General features: G+C 40.4%; 1 protein-coding gene across 1 annotated transcript; it reads left to right on the plus strand.

Annotated features, from left to right (window-relative positions):
• Nucleotides 1-241: 241 nt before the first annotated feature.
• LOC138740659 (nuclear receptor subfamily 0 group B member 1-like) lies at nucleotides 242-21,516 on the plus strand. Its single transcript, XM_069893627.1, has 2 exons — nucleotides 242-852; nucleotides 21,092-21,516. Exons 1-2 carry the CDS (start codon nucleotides 333-335, stop codon nucleotides 21,331-21,333), a joined length of 762 nt encoding a protein of 253 aa, XP_069749728.1. The 5' UTR covers nucleotides 242-332; the 3' UTR covers nucleotides 21,334-21,516.
• Nucleotides 21,517-25,582: the final 4,066 nt, after the last annotated feature.

Consider the following 25,582-nt stretch of genomic DNA (forward strand, 5'->3'; position numbering starts at 1 on the left):
TCTTAAATTAAACTAATGATTAATCCTAATTGTTGGATGGCATTGAGAATACTAAAGGGAACTTAGCTATCATCATTTCTTTAGCATCAGTGCATAACCAGATAATTCCAGACACAATCCATGTCATTTTTCTGCCTCTGATCCATGCCTGTATTTTCACATAAACACATCTCCACTATTTCAGTGATAACCTTGGAACTTGCTACAGAGCTGTTCAAGGTTATTTGGCAGTCTGGGTATAAAAGATCTATCAGGGTCCTGTTTCTCAAATGTAAACAGTGATATACTCCTCACAGTACTGTTGACAAGGGTGCAACTGTCTGCACAGAGTGATGGCGTTCAGCTCCCACTTTGCTCTTCAAAGATGCCACTGTGAAAAGGACAAGATGAATCAAAGCAGTATACTTTATCATATCCTGAACCACAAGGGGCATCCGCATCTCCCCACCTGCAGCTGCAAGGACAAAGTGGCGTTGGGCTCGCCTTACATTGCCTGCAAGGCTGCTTCTGAAGTTCTGCTTAAGACTGTGAACTTCGTTAAAAACCTCCCCTCGTACCGGGGGCTGCAGCAGCTGGATCAGCTGCTGCTACTGGAGAATTGCTGGGCTGCTCTCTTCATGCTGGGCTTAGCTCAGGAAGGTGTGGATTTCGAAGTGATTGAACCATCGAAGACAAGCATACTGAAGGAGCTTCTAATGAACCAGAAAATGAAAGATAACAAGGAGAAAATAAGCAACGAGCCATCAGCTGCGGAAGTACAGAGAGTCAAATCTTTCCTGACCAAGTGTTGGACTATGGACTTCAGCACAAAAGAGTACGTGTACTTAAAAGGGATTGTGTTGTTCAGTCCAGGTAAGCGCTCCACTTCATTAGTGCCGAACTAAAATCTTCCTTCATTTTCAGTGAAAGTCAGTGCAAATGCTGAGAAGGTGTTTCTGGCGATGTCAATTTGGCTCTTAATTCAAACTGAGTGATTCTTTCCCAGCCAGCTGGTACAGAACACGAAACAAGCACCTTGATTTGCCCCTGGGTCCTGCAAAATGTGCAATTTCAGGAAGATGGAGCTGTGGCTCGGTCAGAGTGGAGCCGAGTTGAGGGAGGAAGTTGAACAGGAAACGTGGGTGGGGGGATCAACTTTTGTTCCACTCCTAGTTTTTATTTCAGATATTTAAAATCTCTAACACAAGAACGTTCAATCCACTTGGTTAACGCTCATGGCTGATTCACCCCATTTCTGTTTCATTTTTAGCTTTTAAGGAATTAAAACTGATGCAGCTCTTAACAACTGCTGACTTGGGTCTTAAATCATGTTTGCATCCCAGGGAAGCGAGGACGCGCATTTTACTCGAACGTTATTCCCTTTATAGCATCAAGGAAAAGACACTTTACCTTCTCTATGTTAATACCTCGCGGGCTATCAAGATTTCTGTGCAGAGCGTTGAAGATTCACCGTGAATCGTGCCGATTTGGAGGTGGGACTGTTCACACAAACTCAATGGTGCCATTTGTTTTTGCGGCACGGTTCGCATAAGATGCTCTTCCAGCACTTGTGATCTGGGTTCGAATCCACTGCAAGGAGTTTGTACGTTCTCTCCGTGACCTGCTTGGTATTTCCCTGGGTGCACCAGTTTCATCCCATCCCCCAAAACATACAGAATTGTAGGATAATTGGCTTCCGTGTAGTAAATAATGTTTCATTTTTAAAAATAAATAAATTTGTCTGATTTAATGTACCGGGGAGAGCATTCTGCCTGGTTGCATCACTGCCTGGGATGGAAGTGCCAACTCTCAGGACAAGGGTAAACTCCAGAGGCGGTGTCTTAAAAAAGCAGCCTCTATCCTCAAAGGACCGCCCCCCCCCCCACCCCGACCACCACCCAGGCCATGCCCTCTTCACTCTGCTACAGAGGCACCAGACTCCACTCCATCGAGGACATCGACATGAGCCGGTGTCTTAAAAAAGCAGCCTCTATCCTCAAAGGACTCCCACCCCGACCACCACCCAGGCCATGCCCTCTTCACTCTGCTACAGAGGCACCAGACTCCACTCCATCGAGGACATCGACATGAGCCAGTGTCTTAAAAAAGCAGCCTCTATCCTCAAAGGACCCCCACCCCAACCACCACCCAGGCCATACCCTCTTCACTCTGCTACCATCGGGGAAAAAGTACAGGAGCCTAACGAGCACTCAGTGGCACAAGGACAGCTCGTTCCCTGCTGCCCTCAGATTCCTGGATAATCAAATGAACCAAAGACACGGCCTCACTTTTCGTGCACTATTATTTTTACTTTTTTATAGTAATGGCATAAGATGGTTATAGTAGGAACGTTTGCCCTGTGATGCTGTCGCAAAACACTGGATTTCGTGGCTTGTTCATGACAATGAATTCTGATTCTGATTTTGGCAAACTCTCCTCCATGAACTGCACCACGGCATAGCATTGGGAATTGCGTCCTGGAGAGTTTAAGGAGAATAGCAGATGATTGTTTAAGGCCTGTTGGGGCTTCAGAGGCTGCTGAGTTAGGGATCTGGTCTGGAGTTCACGGATTCAAAATGGGGTTTTTGTGAAGGAGCCAGGAGTGACCTGGGAGCTAGGGATAATGGGTTGCAGATTAGGATGAAGGTGGCAGTGATGCCAGAAAGAGAAGGAGTAAAAGAGGGAAACGACTGATGGAATTCCCAGGACTGGGCTGAGACTTGTTCTGGGAACAATACGATGAAAGGTTAAATTAAAGAAAAATCGGATGCTGGAAATCTGAAATAAAAACACAAAGTGTTGTTAAAACTCAGCAGGTCAGGCAGCACATGTAGAAAGAGAAATGGTCAACAACTTAAGCCATGACCCTTCATCAGGACTGAAGGGCTGGGGGCGGGGCGTGATGGCATAGGGAGAAGACGTGGGGAGACACCTCCCCCGGCAGAACTATTCAAAACCCATTTTAAAGTCTTAGAAATAGTTTTAGAACCTGTTTATTATTCTGTTGAAGTATTCTACAAGCAGCTATGAGAAAAACTAAAGCTCAACCAGCAAAGAAAACAGCTACTAAACAGTTAACAATTACTGAAGAATCTCGGCCTACCTTGCAAGTGGAGCCTCTGGACTTCATTTCTTCTCAGCCTAGACTGCAACGCCAGTCCTTTGGTAAGGTGCATACTACACCGGCGCCGGCTTCATGCACTGCTGCGGAAGATGGCACCGATCTCCGACATCGAACTCCTCCTAATTAAGACGAACGATTGCGCATGCGCGAAATTTCACGCGTTACACCTGATATGGTCCAGGCTGCGGGTAGACCCGACTTGCCTCGTCCAGTGAACCTGGACTGATGGGGAGGGGGGGGCGTCCATACCCGTAGTCGGATTGAGGCGACCTCTGTCTTGACAGAGGAGGAAGAGGTGGACATCGCTGGTCTGGAAGAAGAGGAGGAACAACTTATGGAAGAGGAGGGTATGAGGGTAGGCTCATGGTAAGGCAGACTTTAAAGTTTAAGTCTGATCCTCACCATTCAAAACCAACTTTATCTATTGATCTGTCTAAACAAATGGAGAACTTGGCTGTTCAAATGAGTCAAGGGTTTTCTGTTTGGAAGGAACAGTTTGCTGAAATGAAGGGGGAAATATCTTCTATTAAGATAGATGTGGCAAAATGTTTGAAAGCAGTAGATAAGGTTCAGGATAAATTTAAGAAGATTGAAGAAGCATTTATTGATTGTAAAGATGATGTGGACCAATGTTAAGAAAGGATGGGACAGATGGGGGATTCGTTTACTGGCTGGGAAATTCAGAAAAGTGATTTGTCGAAGAAGATTGATGGTCTGGAAAATCAGAGTTGGAGAAATAATGTTAAAATCGTTGGTCTTCCAGAAGATTTTGAATGTCCGGATCTGGTTCAGTTTTTTCAGAAGTGGGTTCCTGAGGTTTTGAGAACAGCATATTTCCCAAATGATCTGGAATTGGATAGAGCTCATCAAGCAATATAAAGGAAGCCATTTCCTGCTCAAGTTCCACATTCTATTTTGATTCAATCTTTGCGTTATCAGGACAGAGAATTGATTTTAAGACTTGCTGTGCAGAGTGCGAGAAGTAATCAGGGCCCTTTACTTGTTAAAAATAATAGAGTATTTTTCTATGCTGATTTGAGTCAAGCTATAATTAAATGTCGTAAAGAATTTAATTCAGCTAAAGCTATTTTGTGGAAGAAAAGGATATAAATTTGCCTTTTGCTATCCTGCTGTGCCTAAAGTCTTTTATGGAGGTTATCAATGTCAGTGTTTTAATGATTGCTGGTGAAGCTCTTACATTTGCTAATTCTTTACCTGATAATAAGCAGGTGCAAAGTCAAGAAAGGTTCCCTCAACAGCCTGTTTTGGTTCCGAAAAGGAAAAATGGGAAGCGAGAGATGGAATCTCAACAGATGATTGATATTGGAATTGATGATGACCAGGTTAATCGCGATCTGGAGGAAGCATTTCACACTTGAAATGATTTTTAAGTTTTATTTTTTGTTGTTCTATTTGGGATCCTTCCGAAGTTATTGGCCACTTTGTGGCATTTGTCACTCCTGTATAATTGAGGGGGGGGGGTTTAATACTATTATAGTGTCCTTTTTTTGAGGTTTTTTTTTAAATTTCTTCCTTTCCTTTCTTTAAGTTTTGTTTGTGTTGGAGCCATGGGGAGGTGCTTCACCATTTATGGTGGGGTGTTTATAGACATGACTTAATGGCTAATTTAAATTTTGCTACTTTTAATGTTAATGGGCTTAATAATCCAATTAAGAGAAAAAGGATATTGACATATATTAAAAAAATTGAAGGTTAATGTTGCTTTTTTGAAAGAGACACATTTGACTGAAAAGGAACATCAGAAATTAAAAAGAGATTGGAATGGAAAAATTATAGTCTTCTTTTAATTCTGGAGCAAGAGGAGTGACTAATTTGATTAATAACAAGTTATCTTTTAAATTGGATTCAGCTTTTGAGTCAGCTGGTAGGCTTTTGATTGCTAATTGTAAAATATTTTCTGAATCTTGGACTTAATGAATGTTTACGCTCATAATATAGATGATGAACAGTTTATGGTGGACTCCTTTTTTTAAATTTAAGTCAGGCATATCATAAAGTTATGGTAGGGGGTGATTTTGACTGTTGCTTAGATCCATTATTAGATAAATCTCCAAAATCGATAATTAGAACTAAAATGGCTAAACAGTTAATGGTGTTAATGAAAGATATGAATTTGGTAGATATATGGAGGAAGCTAAATCCTAAGGAGAAAGATTTCTAATTTTATTCATTCCATCATGATTCTTATTCTAGAATAGATTTATTTTGAGTATCAGTGCAATTACAAGGTTGAGCTTTGAAGGCTAAATATAAGAGTAGGATTTTGTCTGATCATTCTTTGTTATTAAATACGTGTGCAGGTTCGGAGAGAGTGGAGAATGTTTATCATTGGAGATTTAATTCTTTATTGTTAAAAAATCTGGAAATAAGTAAATTTATAAGGGATCAAATACAGCTTTAAAAAAATAAATATAGGCTCAGTTGATAGTTAATTTGTTCTGTGAGATGCTTTGAAAGCTTATTTATGGGGACAAATTATTAATTATACTACTAAAATTAAGAAACAACATATGGCTGGAGAAGGGGAGAGAGATTTTGGAAAAGGATTTCCAATGAAATTCTACAGAGGTTAAGAAAGCATGCTTAGTGAATATGAAATTACAGTATAATTCATTACAAACTTTTCAGCTTGAGAAATTATTACAGAGAACGAAACAACGATATTATGAGTTAGGTGAGAGAGCTCATAAAGTTTTAATGTGGCAGTTAAAAACAGAGCAAGCTTCTAGAACAATAAATGCTACTAGACACGATTCAATGATTATATATAAACATCAGGAAATTAATGATGAGTTTCATACATTTTATGAGAAATTGTATAATTCTGAAGTATTGGGAGATGAAGCTAAATTTTTTTGTCTGATTTAGTTTTACCACATATTAAGGATTTAGGTGCTTCTTTCACTGTTAAAGAAGTGATGGAAGCACTTCGATCTATGCCTGGTGATGATGGCTTTACTTCTGAATTTCATAAAGAATTTCAGGATTTATTAATCCCTTTATTGATGGGCAATGGAGATTGGCTCTTTTCTGGATTCCTTTTCTAAAGCAATTATTACAGATATTCTCAAGAAGGGTAGGAACTCATTAAAAGCAGGATCTAATAGACCTATTTCTTTATTGAATGTAGATTATAAAATTGTAGTTAAGGTTCTGGCTAATAGATTATCTAAACATTTACCAGGTTTTATTAAAAATCAATACTCAGGAGATAATATTGTCAAGTTGATTACTTTAATTAATATTTCTCTGGAGCAGTCTGACCAACCAATGATAATTTCTCCCATTGCAGAAAAGGCCTTTGATAAAGTGGAATGGAGTTTTTTGCTTAAAGTTTTGGAGAAATTTAATTTTGGGTTTTTTTTTACTGTTTGGATTAAGGCTTTATTATAAAAGTCCTACTGCTAGGGTTGTGATAACCTTTTATGTTAACTAGATCGACTAGGCAAGGCTGCCCTTTGTTACCAGCTCTATTCACATTGGATTGGATTGGATTAATTACTTAGGTATTACGTTAGATAATAATTTTAATCATTTAATGATCTATTGTCTAAAATTAAATACAATTTGAATCGGTGGAAGGATTTACATATAGCATTAATAGGATGTGTTAATTGTATTAAAATGAATATCTTTCCTCAAATTCAATATCTTTTTCAATCTGTTCCTTCCAAGATTCCTCAAAATATTTTTAAAGATCTGAATGCTTTGGAGAGGAGGTTTTTGTGGAAAGATAAAATGGTGAGGGTGTCATTACAGAAATGAACTTGGAAGGGTGCATTAGAAGGTTTGCAAATTGCTAATTTTCAGAATTATTATGAATCAGCACAGATGAAATTTATTAAAAGGATCTTCGAAGTGGATAAACCTCTGATATGGGCTAATATTGAATGATCTCAGATTGGTGAGAAGAGGATGGATCAGTTTATTTATAGATGGAATTCTCAGTTATTAAATAATGATAATTTGCCTGTGTTGAAACATTTAATGGAATTATGGAATAAAAAGAATGAAATTATAAGTACCCAAAGTAAAATTTCAAAATAAGCGTTTTCCTTTTACACTGAATTTTGAAGTTGTGTGAACAGGAAGGTATTAAATTGGTAGAAGAAGGATATTTTATTTTGCTTCAAAGAATGAAAGAGAAATATGAAATATCTCCAAATACTCTTTTTTTTCTTGTTATCAAATTAAAGCACTCTTGTTGGATAATTTGGGATGTATGTTACGGCTACCTCGGCAGTCTAAATTTGAAATTTTACTTACTGATGGTGGTAAGGACAGATTTATATCTGAGATGTATGCTTTATTACAAAATAAAATGCTTAAGCCTGATGTTTATAAATCTAAATTAAAATGGGAAAAAGATTTATCCACATCTCTTTCTCAGGATGATTGGATGAATGTATGTGAGGACAGTATGACTAAAATTGTAAATGTAAGGTATAGATTGGATCATTATAATTTTCTTCATCAGTTATACTTATCTCAGGAGAAATTAAGGAAATATAAGTTTATCTTATTTAAGTTTCAGACGTCATAAGGAAGTTGTTTATTTTTTACATTCTACTTGGTTATGTGAGACGGTGAAACCTTTTTGGGGTAGATTTAAGGAACTCTTTAGAAGTTATTTTTAAATTGAAAATTCCACTTGATCATTTTGTATTTTTCTTGGGTTATATTAAGAAATTGAGTTTGGAGTTAAAATTAAATAAATTTCAAATTGCTTTTTTGAGATTGGCCTTGGCTGTGGCTAGAAAATGTTTGGCAATTACTTGGAAGAATGAGGCTAATTTGAGTATTCGGCGATGGCATTTAGAAATGAGATCTTGTATTCCATTGGAAAAGATAACATAATTTACATAATAATTATTCTTTTTTTGTTAAAAACTGGAGCCTGTATTTGGAATATATGGGGTTGAATTATTAATCTTTTTCCCACGTATTGATGGTGTTCTCCAAACCATGGCAAATAAGTTAATTGACCTCTTCTTTCTTTCCTCCTTTTCTTTCTTCCTTTTCTTTTGGGGTAGTTTAGAGGAGGATTGGTTATGGTAGTGGGTGCGGGGTGGTAAGAGGTAAAAATATCATGTGTATATTATGTTTTTTTTAAATCTTTTATGTATGATTTATCATGATTAATAAATAAAATTTTCATTTAAAAAAAAGGACTGAAGGGCCGCAGTCCTGGTGATTGTTTCTCTTTCCATGGACGCTGACCGACCTTCTCAGTCATACTGTTTTTTAACTATCTGGAAGCCTCCAATTTTTTAAATGTTAAAGTTTTAATGATACAGCCTGATAGAAGGCCCTTCTAGCCCATGAAACCCACGCTGCCCAATTACACTCAATTAACTTAACAACCCTGTATGTTTTGGAGGGTGGGAGGGAACTGGGAAAAAAATCCCATACAGTCATGAGAAGAATGCACAAACCCCTTACAGATAGCACCAGATTTCAACCCAGCTTATGGGCACTGTAATAGCATTATGTTAACTGGGATGCTAATTAATATACAACAACAAGATCTAACTTCTCAGGCAGTGCTCTAAAGAAGACCAAATCTTGATCGATAAAGTGCAATCAATCTCCTTGGAAGCATGACCATATTTGAAAACATGCGCCTCAAGTGTAGCTGTTTCATATCTTTCACAAGAGAAGAAAAGGATTGTTCTTTTCTTGGATGTTCTGATCAACAATGTGTGAAGGGAATTGTTTGTTGAGCCTTGGCAGAAAATGTTGGCCTACAGGTCTGATTCATACCTTGAAAGGTTCTGAAAAATGCTGGTTTCAGTAATTTCAGTAAATGACTGGATGAGCCGCTGCCTTCTCAAGATGCATTCAACTCAATAATGCTTTCAACCCCATATCCTCAAAATCCCCTTAAGGGATTGAACAGCAATTAAACAAATCAAAATGGCAATTGGTCCCCAAATGATGTGATATATATTTTACTGCAGCCGACATTCCACAGGTGATCATCTCTGATGGTTTCACTGGGTGCAGTCATAGAGCAATAGGCCATGTGGATGATCCCATTGAAATTGTGATGGGAATACAGAGAGAGGAGTTGACCAATTGGATCCTTGTGTCTGCCGTTCTACATTCAGTTCCACCCCTGGTGCAGAATCGCTGACCACGTCCCAAAATTTTCTCTTCGGCTGTAATCTCCAAGAATCTATTAGGTGGCATGGCTGGTGCAGTGGTTAGCACAACGCTGATACAGTGCCTGCAGCCCAGATTTAAATCTGGTGCTGTCCGTAAGGAGTTTTGCACATTCTCCCCATTTCTGTGAGGGTTTCCTTCCACCCTTCAAAATATATGGGAGTTGTAGGTCAATTTGTGTATTTGGGGGGCACTGGCTTGAGGGCCAGAAGGGTCTATAACTGGGCAGAATGTCTACATTTAAAATAAATTCAGTTGTGAGGGTGGAAATAGATTCTTTGCATTCACAGATCTTTGGTAGAAAACTTCCTTATATTCATTAGAATCATTTCTGTGGAGTGAAGGAGGCACAGGCATACTTTGATATCTCCATCTTCCAACTATATTTCCTCAAGTTCCTGGCAGACTGGGGATGTGCTCCGCTGTGTGAAGTAATGATAATGATGATGTTAATTCCCATTTACCTTGTGCAATGTATGTATACAGTGAAATGCATAATTGCTGGAGCCGAACATAGTTTGTAAAAAAACAACTACAACTACAAAAACAATGTAAAATAAAAGTACATAATATAATTTATTGAACTAAAAAGAGACAATAAATACAACAGAAAAAATTCACAATTATTTCAGTGCAAAAATGTGACTTAACAGTGGTACAAACCAGGGTTGGTGCTAAGTGGGGGGAGCCTCTGGGGGCATTACTCCCCCCAAGCGAGGCCCAAAGCCATCACTCGCCGTCAGACCCACCCCTGACTGCATCACTAGCGTGCATCAAGTGCCACTAGCGTCTAGCTTCACGTACGCTAGTGACTCTCCCTGCAACAACAGCAGGGCTTTCATCTGCTACGTCAGAGGGACGGAGGACTATAACGTTCATCGGCAAGTAGTTACCTCCCCAACCTCCGCTGTGCAAGTTTACAATCCCTCATTTTTCAGAGTCAATGGTCATGATAATGGTTGATTCATCTCATCATTAACTAGGACTAATACACAAAAGTGCTGGAGAAACTCAGCTGGTCACTCAGCAAACTTAGGAAGCAAAGATACATAACCGATATTTTGAGCCTGAGTACTTTGTCAAGGTATGAATAAAAAAGTTGGGGGAAAGATAAAAGAAGGGGCAAGGACAGGAGTACAGGCCAACAGGTGTGGTCATAGGTGGATATAGGAGGGAGGGCAGATGAGACAAAAGCTGAGAACTGATAAGGGGAGGAGGTAGCTCTCTGTATAAAAAGGGAAAGGGATGGAGAGCTGGAGGAAAGGAAACAGAGAGAGGGTGAAAGAGAGATAGGGAAAGAGGCAGGGGAGGGATCTAAATGAAACTGAAGCGTACATTAGGACACCTGCGCTGATATTTCTGTCCATTGTTTCATGCCCTGCCAAACCGAGGTCATCAGTAAATTAGAGGAGCAATGCCTAATATTCAGACAGGGCATTCTCCAACAAGGTGGCATTTAGATCGATCTCTCCTGTTTCTGCAAGGCCGTTCCCCTGTCTCCCTCTCTTCCCCATTCCCCCATCTTCTTTCCTCCAGCTCTCCATCCCCATTTAGAGAGCGATCACTTCTCAGCTTTTTTCTCTTGTGCCCTCCGACCCATATCCACCTATCGCCTCTTGCTTACTGGCCTGCACTCCCCACCCAACCCCATCCATCCCCTAACCGATTTATTCAGGCACCTTCCTTCCTTTTGCTCAGACCTCAATGAAGGGCTCAGGCCTGAAAAGTTGGTTATCTACCTTTAGCCTCAATGGATAAAGAATACTGCATAACTTGCTGAAGCTCTCCAACATTTTTGTGTGAAACAACATTTGTATATATTTTTAAAAAGTCTATGTTAATGCCACCTGGTTGGAGAGTGCCCAGACAGAATATAAGGTGCTGTTCCTCCAATTTGTGGGTGACCTTGGTTTGGCAGTGCTGGCACCTCCAGTAAATACTTAGCTATTTCTGTAAATCAAAGTTCTTTCCTCAAAATACTGGCAGTAATTTTTAAATGGGGGAAAGGCAGGGCAGGAACTTGCATTGCACTAAAACCTGCTTCCTGCTGGTGAGTAGGCAGCTGGAGGTTTCTATGCAGGGAGAAGGTGGGTGAGAGATCCTAGCCTTTCACCAGCTGCCTCAGCTCCTACTAATGCCACCACCAGCCTGCCCCACTCTTCGCTGAGTTACTGTCCGGTGAGACAGTTGCAATGCAATGGGAGATGGCAATTACATAACTTCCTTCCCACTTCCTGAGACTTGCAACCATCACAAGGAACACAACTCTTCTCCTCCCCCACCCTACCTCCTGATTCCTCCTGTGCTAAGGTCCGTTCTAGCTACCTGCACCCCAACATCGTTTCCTACTTTGGGGGTCCATTCACAGGACACTGTTCCACCAATGAGTCCCAGGGACTTTCTGCCTCAACCATCACATTGCACTGAGAAATGACTGGAAGTACAGTTGCCCACAGATACCTTTTCCAAGGAATCACAGGAGAGAAAGATGTTTCGGGCCTGAGCTCTTCAGGTATGCCAAAATCATTGGTTTTTGCTTCCTGGACATTTTTGGGTTTATTTATTGGATTGTGGACTGTTGATCAATAAAATTTCTTTAAAATTTTAATATCACATACCATTTTTTTAGATATAACATATTTCCTGTCATATTTTAAGTCCACTTGAAGTCATTGAAAATTATTTTCTGCATTTGCACTTGGACTTCTTCCCTGCTGATCTTGGTGCATGATGAAAGGTTTCACCAGGGCATTGTGACCAGAGAAGAGCAGTATTAGGTCAACTAGAATCAGATGCGGAGTACAAACAAAAATCATGAGCAAAACATTTTTAGGTTAGTCGAACTAAAGCAATGTGTCAGCATCTTTATGTGATTAAACATGCTAAATTCAATAAAAGTTAATAAATGTTTCTTCAAGTTTCTACGTGATACAGTAAATCTGAAATGATCGTTGTGTTCAGCTTGAAGTTGTCTATCATAGTCTCCATTTTTTTTTTCCAGGAAGCAAACCTTTTGAAAAAATTTGCTATCCAGGTGGACACCCAGATGAGAAATTGGGAGAGGGAAGGAGAAGGGGGAGGAGCACAGGCTAGTAGTAGGTGATAGGTGGTACAAGTGGGAGCGGGAAGAAGAGGCTGAGCAGTGATGCAGGAATGAGGCAGAGATGTATGAAAGATGCTCTGTGATAGGGAAGGAGGCCGTGAACTGAAAAGAAGAGAATGCCGGGGTGGGGGGAGGGGGGGGGAGGGGGAGGTGGAGGGAGGGCATTACCATAAGTTTAAGAAGTCAACATTGATGTCATTGGTTGGAGACTGCTGAGATGGAATATAAGGTGGCGCTCCTCTTATATTACCTGTGGCCTCAACCTGGCAGTACATGCCACACAAGTGTACTGCACCAACCTCAACATCTGCAGATTTCTTGTACTCTCATTGAGCTCCACACTATTGCTAAGACTGTGCATGCCTTACTTCACAGCATCATTCCAAGTTCAAGTTTATTCTCACTTTATACTTAGTACAGTGAGAAGGGTTCATTCTGTGAACAGTCTAGCAAACTTACCCTAGCATGCGTGCAACAGCACAAAGCAGAGGGGCAAGAGCATACAGCAGTATGTCGTGTTAGGTGAGAAAATCAATTCAAACACAGTAAGGGCAGCGTGAATGTAGGGTTCGTTCAGGAGCCTGATGACTGCAGTGAGGAAACGGTCTTTGTTTCAGTTGCGGCGCAATTGCACATTGTTGAACCTTGAAGATAAAGCTGACATCGCTGGCAATGGTTCCACTGCTCAAAGAGGGCTTGTATGGAGCTTTGACCTGACACCAGTCTGCCCAAATAGGCATTCCTCTTCAACTGCCATCCCATTCTAGAGCAACAGCATGGCTCCAAGATGCACAAGCCCATTGGCCTCTCTTAGATAACAACGTTAATTAGCTTATTGACATTTACATTGTACATAGTATACATTCACTGAAAATCTTACTTGCTGCAGACGGATAGGAACTTTATAAATTCACCTTTATTCTATGAATCATTTTGGATTTCTTTCCCTTTCTATGTTCACCAATATGTTTTGACTGTCTGATTGGTTGGTTTCAATTTATTGCCACGTTATAGCTGGTCCAATGAGAAAGTTCTCTTTGAAACTCTGACAGGTCACCTTTTACAGCTGAATGAAGTAGAAGAACAGCAGCACACTTGCAAAGCATAGAGTTTCAATGAAACAAACCATCAATTAGTACACAGCAAAGGCAGCTTGGGGTCATTCAGGAGCCTGATGACTGTGGAGAAAAAATTGTCAGGAAGAAAAGAAGCATCGCTATTTCCTAAATGTTCCCCAACTGGTGATGAAGGATCTCTGGTATGAAACATTAATTCTGTTTTTTTTTCCCCCACAAATTCTGTCTTTTCTTCATTTTTATTTATATTTGGTCCTCCCCAACTTCATTCTCAGAAGCCGATCTTACAAATCCTTCTTCCTCTCTCCCCTTGAAATTTATTATGGATACATTTCAGAAACTTTTACCCCTCTCGGTCCTTACTCCTACAACCAAACCCAGTATATATTAGGATAAAGTCCCCCATAAAAGCGATTCTAAAGCTTTTGAACTTTATAATCTCCAAGATATTTCTCTCAATCTCTCTCAATTGTTCTTGACCCACAAGAATACACCTAATGTTGAGCTTTTTGTTCTTTGGTCCAACCAAGAAATTCTGCTTATGCTAATTCTGTGCCATCCTCCCTCCAGAAATCCTTAATTAATGTCTCCACAACACCCCCCCCCCCCCCAGCCCTTTTATTTCCTGTGGGAAGCAATCTCACTGAGGCAGGTGACATTCTGAAGGGGGTAAGCAGTGTAAATGTTCAGAAGACGTTTCCTTAAGTCAACAAGTACAGAATAGGGAGAGAAGAGACTGGATAATGGAATGGCCATTGAAAACTGAGATGATGAGGAATTACTTTCTCCACTAACTAATAAATGCTGGAATTATTCACTATAATTAGGACTTTTCTCGAGCGACAGAGAATAAGGCAGCGTATTAGAAGTATATAAGATTATGAAGAGGCTGAGATAGAGTGAAGAGCCACTTTCTTGTTCCCAGGCTGGCAATGGCCAATACCAAAGGACATCTGTGAGATGATCTCACTGGCATGCAGATTCACCAAACGATAAACACACAGGGTAGGTATTTAGAACTACTGAGGGTAATAAACAACACCTGCCACCCTACCATGTACAGGCATGAAGAAATTAAATCTATATACAGCTAATCCATAATGGTCCCCCAGATGTGCGCCCAGGTAGTCTGCAACTCAACGGCGTGAACATTGAATTCTTCATTTTCAAGTAATTCAATTCTTTTTCATCTACTTAGGTCCTCTCTTTACACCTCTTCTTTCTACCCCCTCACCCCTGATACCCAGTTCCTTTTCCCTTTCCCTCCACCCAAGCACCCCTCCCACTCTATTCCCACCCCTGAAGTTGCCATCAGACCACCTGTCATCTCATACCCATCTCTTTCATGAAGCATCTTCTCCACCTTCACCCTTCCCTTCCTCCTCAGGGCTGCATTTGCCTCCCTTGTTTTACCTTTTGTTGATTCTACCTATCCTTGGCTCCCAGCTCCACCCTACTTGACTCCATCTGTCTGTCATCCTTCACTGTCCCTTGGTCCACCTATCACCTACTGGCCCCTTCCCCCTTATCCTCTCCTCTTTAACACTGCCTGCCTTTCCACTTCTTTCTCTGACCTGAGGCAGGGTTTCAACCCAAAATATCAAACAACCATTTCCCTCTGTGGATGCTGCCTGCTCCACTGTATTCCTCTGAACTCTGGGAAAACAAGTAAATCTGCAAATGCTGCAGTCTAGTGCAGTACACAAGAGTGTAAGGGGCTTACAGATAATTCTGTGTTCCTTGCACATAGCTACTTCTTAACAGAGATGGTCTGTGAGGCGTGTAGGAGTCACCATTGGTTTTTCATAGGATGGTAAGGACCTTGCATGGATCTACTCCTCAACCAGATGAAACCAACAAGAAACTAATCTGCTGTGCTTGATAATCCCTTCAAATAAAATTGGACGGCATTCTCACACCTTTAACAATGTGCTCATAGTGGGAGGTGAAAAGAGTACATAAGGGGTGGCTAACCATTTAATTTTTAAATTAGACATATAGCATGGTAACAGGCCATTTCAGCCCATGAGCCCGTACTGGGGGCGTAGGTTAATTGGGCAGCACAGACTCGTGGGCTGAAATAGCCTGTTGCCATGCTCATGTCCAAATTAATAATGAAAAGGTTGGCCACCCCTATTCTAACACTCCGCTAATGCAAGTGACAGCAAATTACCGTCATCACTGGCCTTGTACTGCTTCAGCCTTACCTCTTTATAGATACAGCACAGTGAATTCAGCTCAGGCACGTGGTGTCCATCTGTAATTACATTGCTGGGAACTCTGAAGTTCAAGCTGAGTTTCTAATCCAAATAACCAGATTCTTTTCACTCAGAGGGTGATCCTCATCGGGAAGGAGCTGCCAGAAGTCGGTATAATTACACTGTTCAAAAGACAGTTGGACAGATATGTGCAGAGGAAGGGGGTTAGAAAGGAATGGATCAAATGTTTGGAAAATGAGATTAGCCCAGGATGCCACCTTGGTCAGCATGGATAAATTGGGCCAAAGGGCCTATTCTGTGCTGCACATCTCCATGACTCTGACCCATGGCAAATATTATAAAATCGTGCATTTGTTAGAAGCACAAAATCAGGTATTTTGCAATGATGAGGGCTATTGGACACAATATTTCCTCCATTTTATAAGGGTACTGGATGTTGAGTGATACGATTGAACCAATATTATTTTAATTGATAAACAATTGTCTTAAATTCTGAAGATATCAATACATGCCACCTGTGCATTGAAATGTCACAAAAGACCAATTGAATGACTGTGGGAAACTCATTATACTGCCTTCTGAACAACTTTCAACAGAGCCCAAACATGGTGAACGAATTTCAAAAGTAAGCCATTGGTCCATCCTCACAGGAGTCCCACACTTCTCTCTTCCATCTTTCCTCCCTTCCCCTTAGATGCTGACTGCTAAGTTCCCTCAGTCGGCATTGATTTTGTGGAAATTGATCGATGACACCAGACGATCCTGAAAGTTTAAGTTACCGTACAGAATGTCTGCAGTTTCAGTTGCAATTATCTAACTTGAAAAGCTATTGATCCATTTATAGTGGTTGTACATTTAGAGCATACACGTGATTTATTGAATGAATGGACTTTTGGCCCTGATGTTCCTTCCAAAGGGGATTTGGCCATGCATGTTGCTGATTAACAGACCAAGCCCAACATTTACCTGGAACTAAATCTTCCAGTTGCCACATCTTTGAAGCAGCTAGCCTTTTTTTATGTGCCTATGCAAGCTCCAGCTTGACTAGCTTGTAAAACAAGGACTTTCTTGTTTAACTACCCATCAAAGCACTGAAAAGTAAAAGATACAATGCTGGAGAAATTCATGTCCTTTATTTAGCAAAGATAAAGATATATAATACATATCGAAGGACTCAAGCCCAAAACATCCGTCTTTGCTATATAAAGGACACTGTTTGGCCTGCTAAGATTCTCCAGCACTGCCTATGTCTCTTATAATTTTAGACACCTCCTTCATTGTAGGGAAAACAAGCGCTCTCCATAACTTTTCTCACTGCTACCTGTGATGCACTGTAGTGACAGTGAGCAGACACAAGATTCAAAGACTGAACAACTTTATTCTACTTAAAGTCTTTGCTGTAGTTAGCTGTAACTCTGTGTGACTGACCTCGAGGGGCTGGATGTGGCTTATAGCCTGGCGGATGATTGGCAGTGACTGAGTGGGGCTTAGTCCATTCAGTTTGGTCGATTGACAGCCAGCCAGGTGTGCTCTGTCCTGCGGTGATCTTCCTGCAGGTACACAGGTTGCCCCCTGCAGTAGGCCAGTGGTGTATCACCACACAGGTCGCCCCCTGCAGTAGGCCAGTGGTGTATCACCACACTACCTTTTAGCAGAAGGTACAGAATCCTGAAGACCAGCAACTTTATGTTCAACAGTTTCTTTCCAACAGCTATCAGACTCTTAAGTATCCCCTTGTTGGATTGCTTCGACATCACAAAATGACTATTGCTGTGTTTTTTTTTGTACTAAGCTAACTGTGAATATTTATTATCTATCTTTTTTTGTATTTATTGTCTTTTTAAATTTGATTAAATATACTATTGCAGTGGTGTTTTAGTTGATTTTCTAGTTGTTTTTTTTTCCCCCAAAGTACCTGTTTGGCTGCAGCAAGTAAGAAATTCAGTGCATATGCACATTGTTCAATGAGTATGACAATAAACTCGTTAAACATTATCAACAGCTAATGACCTCCGATCCAGGCCACATCCTGATGAATCTCTATCCATCCTATAGTATGGTGATTAGAACTGTGCAAAATATTCTGTGTCATCTAATCAGTGTTGTTTTGCACCATAATGTCCCAACTTCGAGGTGTTATGCCCACTTCGAAAGGCAAGTATCCCATACACCTCCTTCATCAACCAGTACCTTCACACATTGATGATCTTGGACCCCATGTCTGTTTTGTACTTTGGTCCAATGGACACCACATTAAATCTTGAGAAAATAGTGAGATTCAAGATAATTCATGGTTAGCTGAGGCAAAACATGAATCTACTTGCAAGGAATGATATGGAAAGCAGATTGGGAAATTATGTTATTGGAATAAATGGCCTCTCCAAATGAAGCAACCGGTGGTTTAAGGTGACACTCCATTGCTTACCTTTTACAAGTAGGAGAGTGAGAAGGTATTGAGAATGTTGTGTCATGTGTGGGACCTCATGGGAGTCTAGTGTATCACAGCAAATAACAATCTGTTTAAAACGCCGACCATTCTCTTTCTTCCACTGATGCTGCTCGTTTGCCTTCAGATTTCAGCATCTGTAATCTCCTACGTGCGTCTCCAGTCTGCTGGATGAACTCAGCAGGTCAAGTAGCATCAATGGGAGAGAAAGAATGGTAGATGTTTCAAGTGAAAACACAATGTTGGAGAAACTCAGTAGGTCAAACGGCGTACTTTATAGAGCAAAGATAAAGATACATTACCAATGTTTCGGGCTTAAGCCCTTCATCAAGACATGAAAAAATGTAGATGTTTCAGGTTGGAAGCCTTCATCAAGATTATTGTATAATGGGTGTGGCATATTAACTCACAAAGTGGCAAGGGTCCACCCCATCAGCCACATTCTGCCCCACCTGTGGAAGAGTCTTGCTGAACTTGGATGACAACACCAAAATAGGAGCAGAAGCAAGTCATGCTCCATCCCAAGAGTCTGCCCCAGGTTGAAAGCTGAGTAGCAAAGTAGCCACATTTTCGAGTCTCATATGTATTTTCCAAACTACCAAAATCTAGTTTTAAAAAAAAGTGCTCCAAAACCTTTCCACACCCAGAAATGGGACAATGGGGAACCTTCACCAGACATTCACAACAGAAGGGGAGAAATTTTGACCATTGTGCCTTTGATGCAAATATCCTCTCCTGAGGCACTCTCCCAGAATTGAAGATGACTTGTTTCTACTTTGCCTCAGTGGATTGAGAGGTGACTGGTGAAGTCAATATAGGGATTGTGGACTCTGCTACAGATGATCAAAGGGAGGAAGGGGCTTCCTGGTGGGAAGTCTGGATGGGCAGTTTGTGAGGGTTTGTGCTCCTTTCTCTATTTACATGGCCTCTGCAGAATTGTGATGCATAGACTCGAGATTCTCAGTGCCAACCTGAAAGCTCCTTCTTCAGTTCTGTATGACTGTGGGCCAACGCTTTTTCCTGGAAGGGATACAATTTCTCAAGGAGACTTTAGAAACATCCTTGAGTCGTGGCATCTATTGAAAAGCTCGACACCAGAATCCTGAAATACAGTAGATGTTATTCCCAGCAGTGAAACAAATGATGCCACCCTGAAAGGAGGAGGCAGAAGAGAATGTGCCTGGGATGCGATAGGTCCTTCAATATGTCGTATGCCTTTTCTAGGCAGCGAGAGGTGTAGATGGAATCTGTGAAGTGGAGGGAAATTTGCATTATGTTCTGAGCTTCATTCATTACCTCTGTAACTTCTTCCTATCTTGAGTAGAGCAGCTTCCGTACCACACGGTGATACACCCATCATGTGTGCTTTCAATGTAGAAGGGAGGCATGCCAAACTTCCCTTGTCTTCGAAGACATTTGTGTGCTTTCTTGACATTTGTGCCATACTGGATGGTCCAAATTATGTCATTGGAGATGCTTAATTTCAAGAACGTGAAGGTTTCTCCTCTCCATTTCAATACCACTGATGTAGAGATACCATAGATGTGGTCTCTACTTCCTCTGCTGAAGTTTATGATCATCTTTATCTTACTGATGTCGAGAGAGAGAGTTGATATCTTGGCACCATGTCTCTAGACTTACAATCTGCTTTCTAATGCTGATGAGTAGGTGAAGTATAGTTTCTCTTTTAGGGGTTACCCTAAGACAGTTTGAAGAGTCACTTGTAAAACATGAAAGTCTGAAGACACTGTGGCTGAAGTAAAAACACAATGCTGGAGAAACTCAGCAGGTCAAACAGTGTCCTTAATATAGCAAAGATAAAGATACATAACTGATGTTTCAGGCTTAAGCTGAGTTTCTCCAGCATTGTGTTTTTACTCGAAGACTCATTTTTGGGTTATCATATTGACCCTCCCTAATAACTGCCGAGTTATAGCTCACAGAGAGTCGTCTTCATCAGAAGTTGGAAAATGCCGAGGTTACAACGAAAACTACATTTCTGAAATAATTTATTAGGCTCTGAGATCGTGAAATCAAGCATTTTTGTTTTCCTTTGGAATGCAACAGAATAAATAGAAGCATAAAATAGTTTTCTAGTGTTAATCTTCAAAAATGTCTTCTTAGAACCTTTGGCATAAAAGCTTATCTATTTCTGTGGGATGGGGCCATTGGGTGAACAATACTAAAGTTTTTATAGAATTCCTAAAGGAAAATGTGTTGAACTCTACATATTTTGGAAGGAAGTGGGTAATGCTATTGAAACCCTATGGCATGAACAAGCCCAGAAGGTGGTGATTAAATTGCAAGGTCAGTAAATCAAACACCAGAGATATATGTTGAGTCCCAGTTTTGCAATTAGAATTTGATTAATAATCTGGATTTTTCAGAAAAATAACAAATTTTACCAATAACACCCACAATCCTTTGGATTGATGGAAAAATCCATTTGGTTCTGTTGTACAGGAAGAATGTCAACTATCCTTGGACTGGCCTAGACTCAGAATTGTGGTTGACTTTTAAATGCCCTCCAACATATCAGCTCAGTTCAAGGACAATTAGTGCTGCACAATTAATGTTGACTTGGCCTGTGATTCTGAAAGAGAATGAACAGTTTGTATTTAAACAAGAAAATCTGCAGTTGCTGGGGTTTGAGTGCAATGCATAAGTGTGATGGGGAAATGCAGTAGGTCATGCAACATTTTGAGGAAACAAGGGATAACCACCATTTGTGGCATAAGCAAGATCAGACAGGGACTTGAATAAAATGATGGGGGGAGAGGAATGGAGAAGAGGGGGAAGGGATAGGGGAATTGGAGCACAGGCCAACAGGTAAGAGGACACAGGTGGATCCAACTGCATATATTTTTTCCTTGCTTAAATCTACCAAGATTCTGCAAAGTACAGATTTATTCCTTTCTCTCATCCATTTCCTTAATGTGTTCCTGTTTTGTTTTGCAGACATATCGGGTTTGCACAGTCCGCAACACATTTTGTGCCTGCAACAGGAGGCTGAGCAAGCCCTCACTGAGTACACCCACTCTGTCTACCTTCAGGATACAACCCGCTTCAGCCAGATAGAGCTTGTACTCATGTTCTTAAAGAGCATCAATCCGCCAGTCATCACACAGTTATTTTTCCGATCTTTGATTGGAAATGTCCAAATGAATGCTTTGCTGATGGAAATGCTCTACGCAAGTTAGTCAGACATTAATGTACGGAACAAAACGTTCTGTCAATGAAGAGGATATCTACTGTATGTTTTCGGTTTTGTTGAAGATGCTAACTTATTTATCACCATTGTGTTTTAGATACTTACTTAGCAAGTGTTTTGATTGTGCTGAGGTGTACAGTGGATAGATGCATTAAAGTGTGTGTAATGCTTACCTTCAGTGTGAGATTTTTTAAAATCACTACAGTCAGTAAATTCACCCACATCGACAGGTCAGCAACCAGGATCATGAAAAAAAGCTCATTTGGGGCATGGTGCTTATTTTGAAGGCACTATTAAAAGAATTTTGTACCAAGAATCGAAATTGCTTGAGGCTGTTTTCAAGAGAATTATGCAATTTAAAAGTAAATATTCATTTCCTGGAAAGAAGTGTGATAATAACAATAATTTCCAGGTCTTTTACCTTAACTTGGGACATTTAACCAGTCACTCTCTGTCAGGAGTCCCCCTTGTAATCCATTTATAATTTACATGTTGGAGCATGTAACTTCCATGTTGGAACAATGTATTCTGCGTTCAAAATCCCTTTGGACAAGATGGAGGTGGAGCGAAAACAAAGCACTCTTTAATAATGGCAGTGACTTCGAACTGAATAGCATTGTCTGTTACAACGATGTCCCTAGGACTTACCACATGATATAATCAGGTATCCTGATGAAACAGTTACTGGGGATTTGGATACAGAAGTACTGTAAGAAAAACTTGCATTTATGAATGAGCACTTGCTATTTTCAATTTTAGATATTCGGCCTTGATATATAAATAAACAAATGAAGGAATAAAGGAATAAATATAGGAAGGGAGGAGGGAAAGGAACAGGGAAAGGGAGAGGGAGAAGGGGGGAACACAAGCTTATTGTCATACTCAAAAGTACAATGTACAGATGCTCCGAAAGAACTACTTGCTACAGCTAAAAAGGTATATTAGATACACCATCAACTGCAACAGTAAACATCAAATTAGCACAATATGCTGAGACAGCAAGAGTTAATAAATATTCAGTTACAGTTAGGGTGGCCATTCCAAAGGAGGACATGGTCATAGGTTATTTTTATATATATAGTGTATTTGGATTTGTTGTTTTTGCAATACCGTTGAAATCTTATAAAATGTTTTTATTTTACAGACACTATATATATCTTTCTTCTTTGGCTTGGCTTCGTGGACGAAGATTTATGGAGGGGTAATGTCCACGTCAGCTGCAGGCTCGTTTGTGGCTGACAAGTCTGATGCGGGACAGGCAGACACAGTTGCAGCGGTTGCAAGGGAAAATTGGTTGGTTGGGGTTGGGTGTTGGGTTTTTCCTCCTTTGTCTTTTGTCAATGAAGTGGGCTCTGAGGTTGCTGCCCGCCGAACTGTGAGGCGCCAAGATGCACGGTTTGAGACGATATCAGCCCATTGGCGGTGGTCAATGTGGCAGGCACCAAGAGATTTCTTTAGGCAGTCCTTGTACCTCTTCTTTGGTGCACCTCTGTCACAGTGGCCAGTGGAGAGTTTGCCATATAACACGATCTTGGGAAGGCGATGGTCCTCCATTCTGGAGACGTGACCTACCCAGCGCAGTTGGATCTTCAGCAGCATGGATTCGATGCTGTCGGCCTCTGCCATCTTGAGTACTTCGATGTTGGAGATGAAGTCGCTTCAATGAATGTTGAGGATGGAGCGGAGACAACGCTGGTGGAAGCATTCTAGGAGCTGTAGGTGATGCCGGTAGAGGACCCATGAATCGGAGCCAAACCGAGTGTGGGTATGACAACGGCTCTGTATATGCTAATCTTTGTGAGGTTTTTCAGTTGGTTATTTTTCCAGACTCTTTTGTGTAGTTTACCAAAGGCGCTATTTGCCTTGGCGAGTATCTCGTTGTCGATCCTTGCATCCGATGAAATGGTGCAGCCGAGATAGGTATATATATATATATATATATATTTTTTTTTTAGGTATATATATATATATATATATATATATATATAAATATTTTAATATATGGTAACCTATGACCATGTCCTCCTTTGGAATAGCCACCCTACCAGGTAGTGCCAGAAAAAGGCGTCTTGGTGGTCTGGAATAGTTCATGTTTAGGGTTAGGGTAGTACAGAGCAGTTAAAGTATATTCGTGGAGAAAAGTCATGGAGAGCTATGGGCCCAATGCCAGCAAATGGCATGAGCATCGTGAGGAGGAGATGGGCCTTCTGAAAACCCAAATAAACAATATCTACTGCATCTCCTTTATCCAGAATGCTTGTCACTTCCTCAAAAAAATCCAATAGATTTGACAAGCAAGATTTTTCATTAAAGAAACTATGCAGGCTTTTGGAGTGCCTTCCCCCTTGAAATAGTAGCTGCACTCACTTCCCTTCCCTGATAGCCTTCAACATCTGTCTATGAAAATAGAAAATAAGGTTAGGAAAACCTGTGCCTCCTTGCAGCATCCAATTCTTCCTCATCAGGGTTGTCCTTTCCTTACCTCAACTCCTGCACCACCACCTTGGCCTCTGCTCGCTGAAGCCTCTCAAGGCAAAGCCTCAAAGTCCCACCCCTACACTGCACCGCTCACACAATGGCCGCTCCACTTGAGTTTCCCTTCCTTTTATTAGCTGTAGCTAATTAGACAATGGAGAGATTTAAACAATCACTTACCTTACCTGGTGCTTCTTAAATGCTCTTCCTTTCATTCTTTCAGTCCCATTGAGATATAAACAAACATCTCCCTTTCACGGTACTTTTTAAATACTCCTTCCTCTCATTCACAGTCCTGCTCACACAGTCTCTAACTGCACAATATGAGTAAATGTCTTCCTTCTTCAATCTTTTTATTAAGTTTTAGATGAATAAACATAAGAATGATACAGAGAGGTCGGGGTTGCATTACAACAGTTAACATTTACAAGTATCGAGCAGCACATGTAAACTGAGCCAAAATGAAAAGGAAACAAATTTTATAATAAAAATATCCCCAAAACTAAGAAAAAAAAAAAGAAAAGCTGGGCGACCATGCAGTTAAACAATTATTTTGTGGTTAATTTTGCTCCTCTACACTCACAAAATAAATGTTGAAAAGGACTCTGAAAGGATCAACTTACAGCATATGAAAATGTTTAATAAATGGCCTCCATGTTACTTCAAATGTAGCCAAAAGGTTAACAGTACCACGTCTAATTTTTTCTAAGTTTAAACATTCTATAGTTTGGGAAAACTATTGAAATGTAGTGGGTGGTTTAGGGTCTTTCCATTTGTATAGAACGAATCTCCTGGCTATTAAAGTAACAAATGCAATCACATGGCAAGCTGAAGCAGATCAGTGGCCAGAGTGCAAAAGTGGTCGTCCAAAAAGTGCAGTCATACGATGAGGTTGTAGGTCAATGAGCAAAACTGCTGAAATAGTATCAAAAATGTCTTTCCAATATTTTTCCAGGGAAGAGCACAGGACTGAAACATGTGTCCAGGAAGCCACCTCAGAATGACCTCTGTCGCAGATAGGGTTTATAAGGGAGTAAAAACGAACTAGTTTGTCTTTGGACATATGGGCCCTATAAACCACCTTAAACTGTATCAAAGATTGTCGAGCACACATTGAAGAAGTGTTAACTAATTGGAGAATTTTCTCCCACATCTCTGTAGGTAAAGGTCTCTGAAGTTCTCTTTCCCATTCATTCTTAATTTGGTCAGAAATCACTGGACATATTTTCAGGATCAAATCATATTTTTTTTTGCAATTAACCTCTTCTGAAAAGGGTTTAAACATAAAATTTTATCGGTATCTTCAGTCTGATGTGGTATTGGAAAAGTAGATAACATAACATTTAAAAAGTTCCTAACCTGCAGATATCTGAAAAAAAATGTGATCTGGGCAAATTATATTTATTAGACAACTTCTCAAAAGACACGAGGTCTGTTATCCACAAATAAATCGTGAAAGCATACTATTCTCTTCGTGTTCATGAAAGAAAAGCTTGATCAATTCTAGATGGTTGAAAGAAAAAATTAGTTAAAATAGGACCTTGACAAGATAAATTTGTTCGATCCAAAACATTTACAAAATTGAAACCATATTCATATTGAGTGTTTAATTATGGGATTCGTCATTAGTTTTTTTAATTTAGTGAGTGCAAAGGGGAATGAGGCATTTAAAATAGGAGCCATTGAGAGCCCCGGCACAAACCTGCGCTCAAGACTCTCCCATAGTGGACATTGAATTTCATCCAAATCTTGAGTCCAGGAAA

This window comes from Narcine bancroftii, chromosome 8, assembly GCF_036971445.1.
Source record: "Narcine bancroftii isolate sNarBan1 chromosome 8, sNarBan1.hap1, whole genome shotgun sequence".
Lineage (NCBI taxonomy): Eukaryota > Metazoa > Chordata > Chondrichthyes > Torpediniformes > Narcinidae > Narcine > Narcine bancroftii.

What these genes read in the sequence shown, in the direction of transcription:
- LOC138740659 (XM_069893627.1), top strand. Translation starts at nt 333, where the DNA reads ATGGCGTTCAGCTCCCACTTTGCTCTTCAAAGATGCCACTGTGAAAAG. An exon ending in GATTGTGTTGTTCAGTCCAG is followed by an intron (nt 853 to 21,091) that starts GTAAGCGCTCCA and finishes TTTGTTTTGCAG; the next exon opens with ACATATCGGGTTTGCACAGT.